General features: G+C 34.6%; 1 protein-coding gene across 3 annotated transcripts in view; it reads left to right on the top strand.

Moving 5' to 3' along the window:
- Positions 1–19,553, top strand: part of SUPT3H (SPT3 homolog, SAGA and STAGA complex component) — a 535,243-nt gene that overhangs the window by 364,217 nt on the left and 151,473 nt on the right. For all 3 annotated transcript variants that reach the window (XM_026507332.4, XM_044387186.3, XM_026507333.4), the window contains one exon: positions 3,690–3,829. In XM_026507332.4, the coding sequence (XP_026363117.2) occupies positions 3,690–3,829 (140 nt within the window). The remainder of the gene's footprint in view (positions 1–3,689; positions 3,830–19,553) is intronic.

Genomic DNA, 19,553 nt, shown 5'->3' with positions numbered 1-19,553 from the left:
CAACATAGACATAATGGGACTACCAGAAGGAAAGAAAAAGATAAAAAGGAGCAGAAAAAATCTTCAAAGAGATAATGATTGAAACTTCTCAACTTTGATGAAAATCATTACATCCTAGCAGCTCAGTGGACTCCACTTAGGATAATCATGTAGAGATCCACTTTCACACATATTCTTGTAGAAATGTAGGAAGACTAAGACAAAGAGAAAATCACAAAAGCAGCAAGAGAAAAGCACCTCTTCACATACAGTCGAACTCCAGCAATATTAACAGCTGATTTCTCATTAACAATATAGATCCCCAAAACACCAGTATAGGTCAGATAGCAGTGGAATGACATATTCAAATTGCTGAAGGAAGGAAAAATCTGTTAACCAAGAAACATATCCAGCAAAACTTTTCAAAATGAAGGCAAAATAAAATATATTCCCACATAAACAAAAACTGGGTGAATTTCTTGGTAGCAAATCCATATTAAAAAAAATATGAAAGGTGGGGCACCTGGGTGGCGCAGTTGTTAAGCGTCTGCCTTTGGCTCAGGGCGCGATCCCAGCGTTCAGGGATCGAGCCCCATGTCAGGCTTCTCCGCTGGGAGCCTGCTTCTTCCTCTCCCACTCCCCTGCTTGTGTTCCCTCTCTCGCTAGCTGTCTCTCTCTGTCAAATAAATAATAAAATCTTAAAAAAAAAAATACGAAAGGAAGCTCTTCAGGCTCAAGCAAGTGGCACCCGACAATAAATTGGTTCCACACATACACACACACACAACCGCAAAAAGTACCTATAAAGATAATTAGGTAAGTAAAATATAAGAGACAATATAATTGCATATTTTTTGCTTTCTTCCTCTTAACTGATTTAAAAAACAATGTATGAAACAATATATATAATTGTGATGTCAAGTCTATAACATGTATATACATGTAGATACATGTAACATGTAGATATATATTATGATATATTTGACAGTAACAACGTAAGTGAGGTGGGTGGTAAAAAAGCTGTATTGGAGGAAGGAGTGACACAAGATGGCTGCTCAAATTAAAGAAAGAAATGAAAAAAAGCAGAAATGGTAAATACAATGGTTAATATAACCAATTCTATAAATATCTACTTTCTATCCTATGAAAACACAAACTACTAAAACTGAATCTAGAAGAAATAGAAAATGTGAGTAGACCTATAGCAAGTAAATACTTTGAATTAGTAATTTTAAGATTTCCCCAAGGAAAAACCCAGGCCTAAATGACTTCATGATGAATTCTACCAAATGTTTAAAGAACAGTTAACACTAATCCTTTCCCAGATCCTTCTAACAAGGCCAGTATTATTCTGATACGAAAACCAGACAAAGATAACAAGGAGAAAACTAAAGACTAATACATTGCTTTTCTGTATTCCCTATGCTGTACTTTCCATCTCCATGACTATTTGTTTTGTAACTGAAAGTTTCTACCTCTTAAACCCCTTTATGTATTTCACCCATTTCCTCACCCACCTCCCTTTGGCAACTACCTGTTCGTTCTCTGTATTTAAGAGTCTATTTTTTTGTTTGTCTTTTTTCTTTGTTTGTTTCTTAAATTCTACATATGAGTGAAATCATGAGATACTTGTCTTTCTGAAGTACTTCAGTTAACATTATACCCTCTGGGTCCACACATTTTGTTGCAGATGGCAAGATCTTATTTTTTGTGTGTATGGCTGAGTAATATTCCAGTGTGTGTGTGTGTGTGTGAGTGAGTGTGTGAGTGAGTGTGTACATCTTCCTCATCCATTTGTCTATGGATGGATACCTTGGTTGTGTCCATAGTTTGGCTACTATGAATAATGCTGCAATAAACATACAGGTGCATTTATCTTTTTGAATTAGTGTTTTTATTTTCTTTGGGTAATACCCAGTAGTGTAATTACTGGATCATATGGTAATTCTACTTTCAATTTTTTGAGGAACCGTCATACCATCTTCCCTAGTGGCTGCACCACTTTACATTCCTACCAACAATGCACAAGGATTTTTTTTTCTCCGCATCTCACCAACACTTGTTATTTCTTGCCTTTTTTAAATCTAGCCATTCTCAAAGATGTAAGGTGATTTCTCATTGTTATTTTGATTTGCCTTTTCCTGATTTGCGATAGCGAACATCTTTTCACGTGTCTGTTAGCCACCTGTATATCTTCTTTGGAAAATATCTATTCAGGTCCTTTGCCCATTTCTTATCAGATTATTTGGGAGTTTTGTTATTGAATTATATAAGTTCTTTGTATATTTTGGATATTAACCCATTAGCAGATACATCATTTCCAAGTACCTTTTCCCATTCAGTAGGATGCCGTAATGTCTTTTTTAATATAGATGTGAAAATCCCTAACAGAATACTTAGTAAACCAAATCCAGCAACATCTAAAAAGGATTTTACACCATGACCAAATGGGGTTTATCCCAGAAATTTGTGTAATACATCAAAATGGTGAGATAAAGGTCATAAATCACATGATCATCTCAATAAATGTAGAAAAATCACTTGAAGAAAATTCCAGTCTTTCATGAGAGGAATACTCAAAAAACTGAGGGGGGAACTTTCTCAACTTGATAAAGATCATTGCTATGAATGGAATGTTTGTGTCCCCCCAGAATTGATGTGTTGTAGCCCAATCCCCATGTGATGGTATTTTGAGGTAGAGCCTTTGGAAAGCAATGAAGTTATGAGGGAGGGGCCTTCACAAATGGGATTAGTGCCCTTCTAATAAGAGACACAGGAGAGTTTGCTTTTGCTTTCTGCCATGTGAGGATAGAAGAGTCCCATCTGCAAACCAGGAAGCAGGCTGTCATCAGATACCGGGTCTGCCAGCACCTGATCTTGGACTTCTCAGCCTCTAGAACTGTGAGAAATAAATTATTGTTTTTAATCCATCCAGTCTGTGATATATATTTATTATGGTTTATGTTATAAACAGGCCAAGACAGCCCATCTATGGAAAACCCAAGCTAACATCATACTTAATGGTGAAAGATTGGCTGCTTTCACCCTAAGATATTTGGGTTTTCTTTATTTGGTATCTGCACATGTATTTTATCACTTTAAAAAATAATCTAGTTCTTTCTCTCTAATTCACACTGATACTAATGCATTAAACTATTAATTACCTATTGCAATATTACACTCCTTCTTGACCTTTAGCAATAACTTCTTTAAAGTTATGTGTTTCTTTTAGATAAGTATGATAGTTTTATCTCTTAAGAGAAAAAGTGTAAGATCTTGTCCCTTATGCTTCAAAAATATTGCCACAATAAAATACATAATATTCTCTCCTTTTAATTTCAGATCTTCACCTTGATGTTATTTATTTCTGTCTTTGTTTTTATTTATTTTACTCAATTAGGCTTGCTATAGCAGGATTCTTTTTCTAAATCTGAGAGGACTCTTTTTTGTAAGAAATTTTAGCAGTCCATTTGCACTTACTATGTTAATTGACAATTTGGTTTTTATTCTCAACCTTAGTCATGACATGAATAAATGATTTAATTCCACATGGCTTATGCATTTGTTTTGGATGCAAAGATTCTCGCTTTAAAGATTATTTTGCGAGAACTCCAATTCTGAATTTCACATGCAGTATGCAATACGTGTAGTGATTGGTGTTGATGTAAACCTAATAAGCACATTTTTTTCCTTCCCTTATGTTCACGAAGACAAACTGAGTGGCAGCAATAACGCAAACAAAAGACAGAAAATTGCCCAAGACTTTCTCAACTCTATTGACCAAACCGGAGAACTCCTGGCAATGTTTGCAGATGATGAGATTGATGAAGTTAAACAAGAACGAATGGAGGTACTGTTTACTCTTCCCTTCTTAAAGTAATACGATACCCGTTGCAGTGCTTATGCTCTTCGGTTCTGTTCTTCTGAATTGCCCAGAACAGTGTTTACATGTCTGAAAGCAGCATGGCACAGCGGAGTAGCCCTATAAGGGTGTCCAACTGTGCCCTCAGACAAGACTTTGGGAGACAACTTCAGTGTTCTGTTTCTCTCTTTCCTCCTCTAAATATGAGTAGATTTCCCTAAGCTTCCTGCTAGGCCTAACTTTTACTGATATTATTTTACTCCAAACTTTTTTTTTTGTTCCAAATCGCCCAGTTATCTTTGTGGGCAAAGGTAATTTTCCCGCTTTTCATGTTGGCATATAGCATGAAGAGCTATCTTTCAGGCTATGAATGGACGCACTAGCTGAGGTGATATCCAGGGCAATTACGTGCTCTATACCCCTGTAACACAAAGTTAGTGACATGTGTTTGCGTTCCCTGGATATGTTTTCACAATACATATGAAAATTGTGTGCCTTCTATTTGCCTAAGCTATCTATCCATAAAATTATTGGTTCCTTAAATACTTATTCAAAAATAAAAATGAATGGTTTTATTTGAGTGCCTTCCAAAATATAAAGCGTTATTCTTATCGCCCTTATTATTATACTTTTACATGTAAACAAAAAAAAAAAAAAAAGAAAAGAAAAAATCTCCATTTTCCCCTTCTCTTTAAATTGGGCAAGAGAGGTAATTTCAGAACTCCAAAAGACCATGCTAATAATCTCTATGCATGCTAAAAATATAATTATTTCATGTTAAATTCTGGAGGAAGTCCAATAGACATACATGCTTTATAAACTTTAACAACCTTCTTTAAAGAATTAGTATGCTTAGATCATGAACTGTGATCTAAAGGCAATGTTCTCTTTAGGTATCAATTACCTTAAAAATGTGTGGTTATCTTGGTTTGGGGCAACTGCAAATGGTTTTAGTTCAACTTTGCCGTGGGCCAAAATCATGCTAAGTTGTCCAAAGCAGATGATAAACATATATTTCTGATGTCATTATGGCCTAAACAGGATATGATTGTTCAGTGGCATGGTTTCACTTATGATGCATTATACAGAGAGCAAATATTGTTTATGCTTTTTAAAAAAAAACATTTTTATATTACACTAATGGGCATTAAGAAAGATTCACTAAGGAAGGACTCTACGTGAAACATTAATAAAGTGGAACAAGTATCTTTTCAGTTTTGGTGGGAAAATCTCTGTCACCAAGCCCACTGCCTGGAAGGGCATTCCACAATCAAGGAGAAGAGAAGAAATGGAGCATGTTGTAATACTAAGCTCATAATAGCAGGCTACTGTAGGCTTGGAAAACGATGAGTCAGTAAGGTACAAGTTCAAGTCAATAAAGTATCCGGAAAGGCAGGAGAGGAAAAGTGTGGGAACTGACGCAGTTTCTATATGTCTTCCCTGTAGTTATAGATTACATAGTGGTAACCAGCATAATAACATATCACTAGTTGGTGAAAATGGTTACAGCGCAATTCAGCTTCATCTGTGCAATAAAAAAAAGATTGGCAGCTCCTTAAGCTTTATATCATAACTAAAAGCTTCTCTAACCAAGATAACAAAGAGCAGTTTTGAGATTCTACTCATCCAAATAACAGAGTTTAACTGAATAAAAAGTGCTGGATTTATAACTGGAGACAGTAGAACGTGGAACCGTTAAGAGCAATGGCCTTGCCTGGTTCTAATTTGACAGGTTATAGTTGCAAGCGTAAACCACAACTACAGCAGTCCGTATGAAAGCACTTTGGACTCACAGACTGCAATCTCTGCTTTTCAAGTGCAGGGAGTCATCAGCCCTGGCATCACTCCGTGATTTCATTTTTCTCTAAGCATCACTTACTGCTGCAGAAATTTTGTTTGCTACCTTCTTCCCAAGAATGTATGAAAATGGTATAGACCTACCAACAAAACTTATTACTGTTTTCCTTTCTCTCTTTTTTTTAATTTAAATGTAATTTAGGAAAAAATATTTATAGACATAAAAACCCACTTGGGATCCTAGCTTTTTCTCAAAATATTGAGCAAGCCTACCAAAAAACGAGTTCTTCCCTTTTGTTTTAGGTGATTTCTATATGTGCCTGGGTTTGTGTTTCACTCATAATTTATTTCATCACTATTAAAGACTATATGACCTGAAATATAAAAAATCTGGATTTTCACCTCCATTTCTACTTGCTTGTCCTTCATCATGACAGTTAACTAACTCTTACCCTATTTTAGTTTTCATCCACCACCAAATTTTTAACACTTGGGTATATGTATAGTAGAGATTTATGATCCATTGTCTCTGAAGATCCTTACAAAATATCAAATAAGGATTAAATAATGTTCAGAATTGCTTTCTAGGGGCTAGGAAAGAGAAGCAGGGATTTGGTAAGCATAATAATACATTTGAATGTTCACAACTCCTCTCCGTTCCTCCACTTAACCCCCACCCCAGAATGACACAGATGTGTTTTACTGTTGATATTGACTCTTACATTCTAATTTTTTGAGCATTAATCAATTAAATGTGGCTATGTCAACCAAAGGCCAAGAGGGTGGTCACAAAAAATAGTTTTGTTTTATTTTTTTGTTTGTTTTTAAAGATTTATTTACTTGAGAGAGAGAGAAAGCATGAGCAGGGGCAGAAGCAGACGGAGAGGGAGAAGCATACTCCTCACTGAGTGCAGAGTCCACAGTGAGACTCAATCCTAGGACCCCGAGGTCATGACCGAGGCAAAGTCAGACACTTAACCGACTGAGCCATTCAGGTGCCCCAGCTTTGAGTTTTCTTAACAGAGGACTGTGCTCCTTCACAGAAGAGCCTTACCTAAGACCCAGCTGGTCACCGTGAAGGAACCTGAGAAGCTCAAGTTTATCATCAATCAAGTTAAATATCTGCTCTAATAAACTACTAGGTTTGTGAAGGGGATGTAAACAGTGAATGCTTAAAAAGTTGGGTGAACTCTGCCTTCTGACTAATCCTCAAATTGATCAAAGTAAGCAAAGATTAGAGCCCTCCGGAGAGACCGGCCTGTAAATAAAATACGGTGCTAAAACCTCAAAGGCCTGATACTGGGATCGAGAAATAAGCAGAGTAGAATACACAAAATTGAAGATCACTTAAAAACGTTTTTAATTGGCTTAAAATTGAATGACATTCCAGGTGGCCATCTGAATTTAACCTAAAGTGATTGGCTATGGATTTTAAAACACAGAGTTTCTCCTAAAAGCTGAATGATCAGCGAAATCAGGTTCACCACTCTGTTATGCCCCAAGTATAATGAGGTTGTGATCCCTGGGGAGGTTGAGACCCAGTGTCATCATTTGTGGAGCTAAGTGTACTGGCAAACTCACTGAAGAAGCCAGAGCGGTGGATTGCTATAGATAGACATTCTCCATCTTCTGGTTTTGAAGTCTGTTCTTTCTGCCATTCCCCTTCTCTATCTATTATTATTATTATTTTTAATTATAATAGAAAGTAAAATAAAATGCCTATAAGACTAAGAATTCAAAAATATCTTAGATAAGATTCCTCATAAAAGAAAAAAGGCTAATTCTAGTAAGATAAATGTTTACAAATATGAAAAAAATTAAAAACATTGAGTTTAAAAATGAAACCCAGAAAAAAGTGTAAAATTTAAGTGTACATGAGATTAAGAAATACAGAATTTATATACTGGAATGATATAGTTTATGTACATACATGCATACCTGATATATACAGAGATGCATATACATTTACATACATACTATTATGCCTCCATGCGTATTCTAGAAGAATAGAAATATAGTTTTAGTAGATTTTTTTTAAATGTAAAAGAACAATCAAAGGTGTATCAGACAAACTCAGATGCTAATAGTAGCAGTTATTAGTTCAGAGAAAAGAAGGTTCGAGGGGGAAAGCTTTAAAAGGGAACAATGTCAGTAATTTCATGTTACTAAATGATGCTGCCTGTGGTGAAAAGAGTAAATACAAAATGTTAATCATCAAATTCCAGAGAATTGAAATATACAAAGTAAAAGCTTCCAGTAATTCGGGGAGAGGTCAGAGAAATGCATTTGTTGAGACTGAAACACTGTTCTCAGTACTTAACAGATTGACTTGGGGGAAAATTTTTTAATAATAAAAATTTAAGTTATCTATAGATGCATATAAAACATTTTATCAATGAGCAGCAGTTTTCAAATCTTATCCAGGTAACTCCAAGGATTCCAGGGTGCTGTTTAGGGAAGGTGAGGAGAACTTTGGTGGGTCTCTAGCCTCCCTCCTCCCCCCACACTTTCCCCAGTAAGAAGAACTTCTTTGATTTTACATAATGGATCTGTATATCATCAATAAAGAAGGGGTTTCATTATTTTTTTCATTGAAAATCATTACAAAACGTCACAGGAGTCTTTCTGTCTCTCATACATAGACACACTCACGGTCAACAGATTTCAAAAATGTACAAATTTATAGAACACATTACCCTACCAGGGCGAAAAAAGGACAGCCTGAAAGTAGTAAGAGAAGTTAAACATACAAAACCCTAATTGATTGAAAATTAAAAAAGAAGAAACCAACAACTAATAGGAGCAACTAATGGACCCACAACAAATTAAAAATTACTGCTGTTGACTATTTGGGTAATAACAGCACTGAGAATAGTCCATGTAAAATTTACAAAATTTAGACAAAGCTTTATATAAAACACAGGCAACTTTTTAGCTTTTAAGCCTTTGTTAAATTGGGAAAAATGAAAAAAAAAAGATTCAGCTAAAATTAGAAATTTTACATCAAGGGACGCCTGGGTGGCTCAGTCAGTTAAGTGTCCAACTGCTGATTTCAGCTCAGGTCATAATCTCAGGGTCCTGAGATTGAGCCCCACTCTGAGCATAGAGTCTGCTTAAGATTCTCACTCTCCTTCTCCCTCTGCCCTTCCCCCACCACTCCTGCACACATTCTCTCTCCCTCTCTCTCTCTATTAAAAAAAAGAAATTTTACATCGAAAAGAGAAAATAGGAAAAATGAAAATATAAAAATAAACGCATGAAGTTAGAAAACAAATAACTAAATTTACCAAATTAAGGAACTGTTTGCAAAAATAAGAACAAAATGGTGGAATGAATCTGTAACAAGTCTCAATAAGAAAAACAAAACGAAATGATAGCTGCTAAAATTAGCCAGGAGTGGGGATCAAGCCATAGACTGGAGAAATCAATTCACATATAATTGTGTCACTAACATATTTGAAAAGCCTGATGGAATGACTGTCTTCCTAAGAAAACATAAACGATTGGTTTTACTCAACAGGTCATAGAAAACTTGGATAGTCAGTAAACTTGGAAGAAATGCTAAATGTTTTTAAAGAATTATGTCCTCAAAAGTCTATGAATCCAAAACGGTTTATGGAAAAGCTCTTTTAAACATCCATAAAACAGTTCATTACCAAGCTATATAAACTATCTCAGAGTAAAGAAAATAAGGAAAACTCATTAAATTTCACAAAGTATCATAATATAATCTCATTTATGAATATGGATGCAGGAATCTCAAAATATTAGCAATTTTAATTTGGCAGTATATATAATAAGAAATGTGTCATGACCGAATAAGATTTTTTTTCATGAATTCAAGCATGCTTAATATTAGAATATATACTAGTTTTATGTACCCAATAACTAGGTCAGAGGAAAACACCCATATAGGTTAGGAGATGATAAGACATTAGACAAAATTCACTTCCTATCCTTTTTAGAAAATTCTCAATGAACTAGAAATAGAAAGTACCTCCATATCAATGTAAAGAATATCTTACTCCATTGAACAGACATCATTATAGTTTGAAAAATATTAACAGAGTTCCATTAAATTCTAGAATGCCCATATTATCATTTTTATTTGCCAGAGTTCAGTAAGCATTAGCCAGTGCAATAAAAGGCATAGCTATTGGTAAGAGACAAAAATTATCATTATGGAAAGATAATATAATTTTTATTAGGTAATCCTTGATAATCAATCTAAAAACTATTAGAACCAATTAAAGTCTGCATTAAATCATATAGATACTTTAAAAATCAGTAGTTTCCCCCACATTTCAGTAAGAGTTAATAAAAATAAGGAGAAAGTCTCAGTGAAAATAATAGCATAGAGTCTATTTGGAGGGGAACTTCATATTAACAAGAAATGTGAGAAATATGAAAGTAATATTTAATAATGTACTGAGATATGAGGAGTGTGTAAGTGAAGAAATACTATGTTCCTGGATACAAAGATGGATTATTATAAATGTATCAGTTCCCAAATTAATTTATTAGCTTAATGTAACTTTAACAAAAATCTCAGCAGAATTTTTTAAAAACTCTCAAATGATATTAGAGGTTATTTTAAGTGATAAAAAAGATAAGCAAAGAAATTTTCATTAAAGAAGAGCAGAGGGCAGAGTTCAGTTTATCCTACCAGACATAACATTTCATAAAACTACTGTCATCAAAACAGTACCCAGTAAGCATACCAACAAAGAGAATGCTGTACATGACATAAGTATAGAGAACAATGTAGTCTCAATAAAGGTAGCTTTAGAAATCAATGGGAGAAAGATGCCAAACAGTTGGATAACATTTGGAAAGAAAAAAAATACAGATAGTTCCTAACCTTATACTTGAATCAGAATAAATTCAGATGGATTAAAACACTAGGTATGAAAAGTAAAGCCATTTAAAGAAAAAAAAAAAAACAGAAATAAACACAGGTGACTATCAATTTGAGGATGTAGAAGGACTTTCCAGGGTTTTATTTTCTAAACAGGCTTTTAAAGAACTACTCCTCTGAAACCAATAATACATTATATGTTAATTAATTGAATTTATATTTTTAATTTATTTTATTGTTTTATTATGTTATGTTAATCACATATTGATGTAGTATTCCAATTAGTTGAATTTAAATAAAAAAATATTTTAAAAAATAAATCATAAAATAAAGAACTACTCCTCAAGATGTTAACAGGTGCACTGTTGGGGGTGGGGATGGGGAGTGGTCTATTTTAAAATAAATTTGTGAAATTCTAAATTAAGAAATTGAAGGTATTTTTTAGAACCTTTCAGAGGCTTTTGCATGCAAATATATATTACGAATTTTTCAGTAGTGGGAATAAAATTATTAAAGTCTTCTGAAAAGGAAGCTCAGGAAATGGCCACAAAAGAATTACTGTTAAATTGGATGACATAAAAATTATATAACTTGTATATGTCAGAAAAAGAAAGACAAAATTGAAAGGCAAGCTAATATAAAAATGTGATAAAATATTAATATCATTTATTTATATAGATCTTCTAGTCAGTAAGAAAACATTACAGTAGAAAAATTGGCAAAGGATAATAGACAAATCACAGGAAGAGAAATAAAAATAACTAATAAACATGCAAAGTATCTACTTATGTGTAATGAACCAATGCCATTTTCACTTATAAAACGGTCAAGAGTAAGGTGGAATTGGGTACACATTAACTGTTGGTGGAAATGAAGTTTGATAGAAATCAGAAACTATTTAAAAATATCAATTAGAAGCATTCATCTACTTCAACTCAGTAAACCCACGTTTGGTAATTTCTCTTTAAGATATAATCAGAAATTTTGATCATATGCACATTCTTTTTTTTTTTTTTAAGATTTTATTTATTCATTTGACAGAGATAGAGACAGCCAGCGAGAGAGGGAACACAAGCAGGGGGAGCGGGAGAGGAAGAAGCAGGCTCATAGCAGAGGAGCCTGATGTGGGGCTCGATCCCAAAACTGGGATCACGTCCTGAGCTGAAGGCAGACGCTTAACGACTGCGCCACCCAGGTGCCCCAATCACATGCACATTCTTATACACAAGGCTGTTCATCCACTATTTATAATAGCCGAGGTGGGACAAGCGAACGCTATTACCCAATGATAAGGGAATGTGTATATTCCCTCGCACACAGAAATTAAGACTGGAAGGATAGATACCCACGTGCTAACTAACAGTGGCTGTCACCAGGTGATGAGATTGTAAGTGAGTTGAGTGTGTAAATGTATGCTGTTTTGATTTTACATATTTATCATTTATGTTGTTTCTTTGAATCTCCAATTGAGCTTCTACAGTTTACCTTTTCATGATTTTTCCTCCATCAGTTATTTAGTCTATACATGGTGCTACCAGGATATAAAGTGAGCAAATTAAATCAGTTCTTATTATATAATTGAGGAACAGGAGAATATAACCATACAGTGTCACACAGACTATATTCAAAGCTATACTAATGATCTAAGAAGTTTAAAACATTTAACATTTTCACATGATTGCGATGAACAAAAAGCCACTTCAAATGAATTAAACAGTTAGGGAAATGGTTCACCTGTACAACCAGAGGTAGATTTGGCTTTAAGCAAGGTTTGATACTGAGGTTCATAATATGTCACTGGATTTGTAGCTCTTCTCCCTATAATTCTCTCTTTCCTGCCCTTTTCTGTTTTTGTTGGCCTAATCTTTGGGCTAACTGACCTCACAGGAGTACCAGTTCTCCAGGTCATGATTAAGAGAGAAGGCCTTTGTCCAAGATTGACTCTGAAAATGCTTATGTCACAAGATCTTCTGAAACCCCTAGCACCCCCAGTAGCTAGTAGGATGACGTGTTCTTATTGGCTTAGCCTGAGTCATGGGCTCCATCCCTAAAGCTGAAGGTGCATTCAGCCCCTCACAAAGGCATGGTTCCCTGGAGCTTTAGGAAGAAAGAATGAGTCCTGGAGAGGCAGCCTCGAAGGTCCGTCATTGTAGAGTATAATACGTTATGACAGCAAGATTGATCGAGTGATGCATTACAGCCTTGAGTCTGCTCAGATCTCTAGGAGGTTTCCCTAAGACACAGCAGGTAGAATGAGTAGAAATCATTTTCTTTGGATTCAAGGAAATATCCATTCCTTCCTCCCGCTCTTGAATTCATTTGGCATTTATTCATTGAGTCTCTCTTATAAGTCGCCTACTACCTACTTTCTGACGTCATGACTGTAAAAAAGACAAAATAGGGCTTCTGCCTTCACAGTCCTATAGTAATAAGTGGCAAATCAAGACATAACTGTGTACCCTGTTAAGGGGAATACAGGCTGAATAAATGGTTGTTATTATCATTCTGTTATTTGGTCTTGAATTTTGAGCCTTCTTGGTGGATTACTGGTTGTGTGATGGAGCCATGTATTTTGTTTTGCTTGTATTTTATTTGAAATTGAGTTTCTTCGGAGGTAAAGCACGTTACTTCTTTAAGAAACTGTTACGGCTCACCTCAGACAGGGCCATAGAATTAGCATCAGTGTGGTTTGCTGAAGAGGGCACGAAATAGAACAGAACTAGGGTACATTTTAAAACATGAAACTATAGTATGTCAGGGTTCGGCTCTGACAGAGACTCATCAGGAGAACACATTAGTATGTTTATTCTTTTGAAGGTAATTTTTGATCACATAATTGAAAAATACTCTATGAAATCATTCTTCAGGAAATATTAATAGAAATATCTCCAAAAACAACCTTTGGTAATTCCAGCTACATGGAGCAGAATTAATGTAATTTAGTATATGTTTTTCTGGCCTAGAAACTGCAGAACAGGGAGTATTACATGACTTTAGGAGAACCCAGAGGTAGGTATAATGCATCGCTCTGAAACTGATTTCCATTCGTGTCTTTATAGGCTCTATCAAATAGTTTTGTAGCCACAGCTAGAACTGTCTTCTGATTATGTAATGGTAAAGGTCTGTATATTCATTGCCCTAAAAGCTTGTCTAAACCCGAGAAAGGCGTCTTCTTGAGAAGAGATTTTTCAATTAATGACATGAAAAGTTTTAGAACTTATAAAAGTAGAACATTCCCTAACTTACCCAGGTCCTTATTGTTCTGTGGCTTAATACAGCACATTTGACTGATGATTCTTAAGGGATGCTTCTAGGCTTTCCTTAACCAGGTGTGAAGTAGGGGCTCTAACGGAGGGTAGAGGCAGTCCTGCTTTGATGAGAGCACTCCATGCATCCGGTGTGAAACAAGAAGTAGTTGGGTTTTGTTGTTATTTTAATTGTTCTCTTATTATTACAAGATGTTTCATCTCTTGGCTTATGCTTTGCTGTAGAAAAAATTTAGAGCAAGATTAGCCAAATGACTACCGTCTTTACGGTAAAAATTTTAGTATCCTTCCCATTTTGTCAGACCTATTTAGAATTTTTTAACTATTAGTCTCTGGGTGAAATTTAAAAGATTTCTTCTCACTGACCTTTCCCTAGACTACTGGGGAGCTAAGTACACAGGTTCAGCATTGAAACAATCCTCATAGTAATCATGCTTTCCCGAATCCAAACCAAGATTTCAGATTTGATGTCCACAAGTATCTTTTGTTACGGGGAAAGAATATTTTAAATCAGAACTTGGTAGTAAAATATAGGAACAATGATTGCCATTCACTTCCACCTTCCCCACATCAAGGAGTTTCGATTTTAGTAAAACAGAGAACCATTTTTGAGGGTAAAGATACACACCAGCCCTGCAAACTAAACATTTGTTTCTAGCAGTGGTAATGCATGTGTGCAGGCCTTGCTGGGCTGCTGTGTTTAGTTTTGCATAAATGGATATTTGACTAACACATCTGATTATACTGTTCAATTAGGTTTTTATGGAATCAATCAATATTTTCTTTCTCAAATAATTTCAGTTTGTTCTTTTTAAAATGATATCCTTCTCTTTTAAAAGATACATTACACGGGTTTTCTTAGAGATCAGTCTACCAACTTGTTTATAAAACACCTTGGCAGAGAAGAGTTTTAAAATATCATCGAATTTAAGAACACCACAAGATTTACCACTAATTTACATTTAATGTTTATAGTTCTCAAATTGTGGTTGTTGTAATAACCAAAATATTTTTGCCCTGAATATTTTGTGGATTATATTTCCCTATTCTTTCTCCTTCACTCACATTCCCCACAGTAGGTGGGCAGATTGTTGTTACATAGTCTGGCTTTTATTTATCTGCATTGGTTTAATCTCAACAAGTTAGTAATTCTAAATATGAAAATAAATGTATTCTGTGGCAAGATTTTTGTCTTTTTAATGCTGTAGTTTATTTAGTGCAATTAACAGATCATTGCTTGTTTGGTATAGATGATTTCCCTCTGTTCCTTTTTTGCATCCATGCTGAGGAGCTGTCTTCAGTTCAGTTCTTACTGTTGCTGCCACTTCATGACATTATACCAGTCGGGCTGTTTAATGCAATTACACTTATTCCTAGATATTGTGTTCCTCATTTAGACATAAGAGTTCTGGACAAAACCGTAGCTGTTCAGTGATCAGTGTAATCTATGGTGTTCGGATGTCTGTTGAGAACTATTCCTTTTCATAAAGGGCTGGTCCACAAGGCAGCTCAGATCTTGCCAGCCTTCTGCTTTCTTTGACTCTCCCATTTTCCCCAGAAGAGTCTTAACTTCTTAGCATGATATGAATACATTTTTTTAATCTGGCCTCAAATAGCCTTTTCATCTTCATCTCTTACCATTCCCAATCCTCCTCTTTTCCAGTATTTCCTCCCAGAACATGCATGTACACACACATAACACACACACACACACACACACACACACACACACACGCTGCTTAAGGAACTCTTGAACTTTAGTTCCCTAAACAGGTGTTCACTTTTCTTCCCTTTGCTGAGCCTTCTCCATCTGGCAACATCTAAGTTCAGGTATTTTAGTATGTGATAGATTATAACTCATTGTGTTTCCTTAGTTTAACTTACTAAATAAGGTCCTTGAGAGCCTGGACTTATTTTACTTTCAGATCCTTTGTACCTAGCACAGTGCTTTGTACATTATAAACTTTCAGTAAATAATTGTCCCAGTAATCAGTAAACGTGTGATCTTCTAGCCAATACATATGAATATTATTAATCTCTCCTTTGGATGATCTGAACATTTTCTTCTGTTTTATTTAAAAAATGCAGTTTCTGGGTATATAAAACCAGTCATTTCTCCTGACTCACATAGGATTGCAAAAAAGATATTGCAATTAGTTATGTACCTGTATGAACTTTTCATATCAGGAGTTCTCCAACAGATCTTTTTCAGGTACTTTTCAGTTGCTAATAGTTTTCATTGCTCAAATAACTTCCTGTACAAATTATGATAAAAGTGGCTTTTCCGGTTTTAGCTGTAGAAGTTCTTCTAACCCTACTGCTTCAGCTTTGACTTGTACTGTGTCCCAAATGTGTCTACAAACTGACACTGAGCATCAATTATAGCTTCCATCAAGAAGGACCAGTACCATCTGTGACCTAGTTGGCCAATTCGCATTTGGCAATAAATAAATAAATAAATGCCTTTTTTCATATATTTGCTATTATAAGATTTTATAATTTAGCATCTTCAAATAATAACATTACTCACTTCTCTGATCCATTAAATACCTCTTCTGGAAATCTTTTAGTTATTGGCTGATGTATAGTTAGAAAATCGTTTGGATTTGCAGGTGCCTTAAGTTACTGTTGAATTTTCTGTGGCATGAAAAGTTTTCCTCTCCATTCATTGTACTTCGTACAGTTGGAAGGTATTACTTCACTCAGTCCTTCTAACACTAAGGAGCAATTTACCAACAAATCACCAGATTCACAAAAGCTACTTTTGAATTTATCTGCCTTGTGTACTATATTGATAAACTGTGGGGTTTTTTATTTAATAATTCATTAAGTTTTACCGTCACTACTCTGGCTCCTGTACTCAGGTACAGAAGACAGTGTTTAGCCATACCCCCACCATTAATATAGCCAGGTAGGAAACTGTTTTAAGCATGATGTTTAATTTTTAAAATAAGTAATATTAACAGTTTGGACATTTTATCTTTTTCTTTTAAAGTGTTTATTAAATCTTACTTTTAAAAGTCCTTGGAGGAAGGACATTTGGTTTTTGTACTTAGTCTGCCCTCAAATAGAAGACAGTCGTTGATAATGGGTCCGTTCATCTGCTCTCAAATATGGAAAAGCTGTAAGAACAGAAGTGACCACCTTTGGGAAAGCACACTACGGAAAAATCTAAAATCGCTGAAGTCACTGTTTTTATTTTAAAAAGATACCTTATTATATAAAAGCTCTAGCACACCTTTTTTTTTAAGTTTTGTATAATTTTTATTCGACATTTGTATACAAATACTTAGACTACTGGTCTAGTGAACTTATTTTTTTCTTAACTAACTTCTTTTTTTATTTTAATTCAATTAGCCAACATATAGTACATCGTTCGTTTCAGATGTAGAGCTCAATCATTCATCAGCTGTGTTGCTCTAGCAGAGCTTTTAAATAATTTAAAATTAGACTCCATTTATCAAAATTCAGTACATTCACAAATATCTCCAAAAAATATGACTGCATTCCTTTACTCTATCTGTGGAAATTATCCCAGTGAAGGAGAGACTGAAAGGGAGAGGGAGAGGTGGGGAGGTCAGGAAGAAGAAAGAGAGAAAGAGATGACAGAAAAGGGAAAAAAAAAAAGAGGGAAAACTTGCAATCTTTTTTCCTAGGGAGTAGCTCTGTGTGAAGTTTCTGTTGTCCATCTGAGTTTAGTGGGGAGGATATTTGAGTCTTGGAAGACTCGTTCCTTGTAGCCCTACAGTGAGTCCATTACAATGAATAGAATAAAATAAAATAGCCTAATAAGGCAGTTATCACTCTCCGTTAAAACAAAAATGCTTCAAGTGAAATTTGGGGGATTTTTTTCTCATTGTCTTAAGCAGTTCTTATTGATAACCCACTATTTGGTTTTGAAGTAGAAAACATAGTACATTATTTGTATAATTAAATATTGCTTAAACTTTTCCTGTGAATCATAGAAACTCCTGGTGAAGGTTTTTTAATTTATTGTAACCAAAGAGTGATCTTGGTTGCCTGGATATTATTTCTTTGGGATATCAGTCATCTCAAACTCATAAATTCTTGCAAAAAATTCTCTTGGTATTCTTTTAAATCATTCCATCCATTTGTGTGGGACTTGGGTACTTTCAAATATGATGACTGTAGGCCAGCTGGATATATTGGGGAGTTATCCAAAGAACTGTGGATTCTCTGGGGCAAGAGACAGCTATGAGAAAATTCATAAATCATTTGTACTACATTTAATAACATCGAATCTCATCTCCCAACGTTCCCCTACTTCCACTGCCCCCCAACCCCAAGAAAAAAACCAAACCAAAGCTTGGGGGGGGGGATCACATTTCATTTCAGCTCAAAAATGTATTTTGTTTAAATTGTACCAAGAATTATTCAGTGTTTACTTGGTTGTGGAGAAATTGACTATCTCCTATATTAGTGGGAACATAAGTTGATACAACTTTGCGGAGAAAAAACTGTGGCACTATCTGTCAAACACGTGAAAAGAAAAAACAAATCTTTATGTCCTTTGATCCCAAAATTGCATTTCCAGGTACTATCCTAAGGAAATAATTGAACAAAGACTTTTTTAAGAACTCAAAGATGTTCATTGCTGTTTTTATTAGCAAAATTTTGTTTAACAATGGAAATATTACATTTGTAACATTTCTTAGCATAGCTTTTGATATAGCCCATGGAGTTTAAAAATATCTATTACTTCTATTTAAATATTATTTTGTAAATATTTTAATATTAGTATTTATTAATTATGTATTATTATGTATTTATTTAATTAATACATAATTTTTAATTTAATTAATACATAATTTTGCATTTTTGAATCACTTTTTGGCCTAATTTATATAGGAGAATATTTAAAATATATATATTCCATGTGACTGGATATTTTGTTTGTGACCGTCTTAGGTGTTTTAGTTGCTTTTTGTATAGTAGTCAGATATATTTAGATATATTATTTTAACATTTAGTTAGATATATTGTTTTAGTCTTAGGAATTTATTAGAATTTACTTGGTATTTTAATATGTGATGACTTTTTGTAAGTGATCCATGGACAAGGTAGGGAGATTTTTATGTGTCTGTTATATCATCATTAATAATATTCACTTCCTTTTTTATCATTAGTCTACAAACCCTTTTTGATCACAAAACCCTAGTCAGCAAAAATTTGAGATTTAGTTAGATATATTAATAGATTATTTTAGCACTAGGGATTTATTCACACTTGGAGCTCACACTCACACTTAGACATGCCCTAGCAAAACCCCAGTGCTGGTTAAATCCAATTCTTTGCTTATTTTATACCTACCTTATGCCTAAGTGCCAGCGGCAGAACACGAGTAGAGGAAAACCCAATCAAGCTAACTAGTCTCACTTCCAGTTTATAAGCAAGAGCCTCAAATTGGCCTTACTGCTGCCCAGCAATTTTAGAACATCCCTAGTGCTAAGTAAATGTTTATATGTTTGTTTCTTGTCTTCCCCCACTAGAATATAAGCTCCAGAAGGTCAAGAGCTTTGATTTGTTCACTGTGGTATCTCCAGTGCCCACAATAGCATATAACGTTAGTAGCTGCTCAATAAATATATGTTATATAAACAAACAAAGTAATGAAAATGTTTCCAAACATCTGTAAATCATAGATGTTCCATCATTTGTAACATCCGAATGAAAGCATTTATAGTTTTACAACTTTTTCCTTTAAAGGGATATGTAAGTTGTATATATTTACTTTAAATATCTATTGGTAGCATCTAGTGGTCATCAGAAA

The sequence above is a fragment of the Ursus arctos genome, unplaced genomic scaffold (assembly GCF_023065955.2).
Source record: "Ursus arctos isolate Adak ecotype North America unplaced genomic scaffold, UrsArc2.0 scaffold_29, whole genome shotgun sequence".
In the NCBI taxonomy this organism is placed as follows: domain Eukaryota; kingdom Metazoa; phylum Chordata; class Mammalia; order Carnivora; family Ursidae; genus Ursus; species Ursus arctos.
This window is presented reverse-complemented; position numbering and strand designations above follow the sequence as displayed.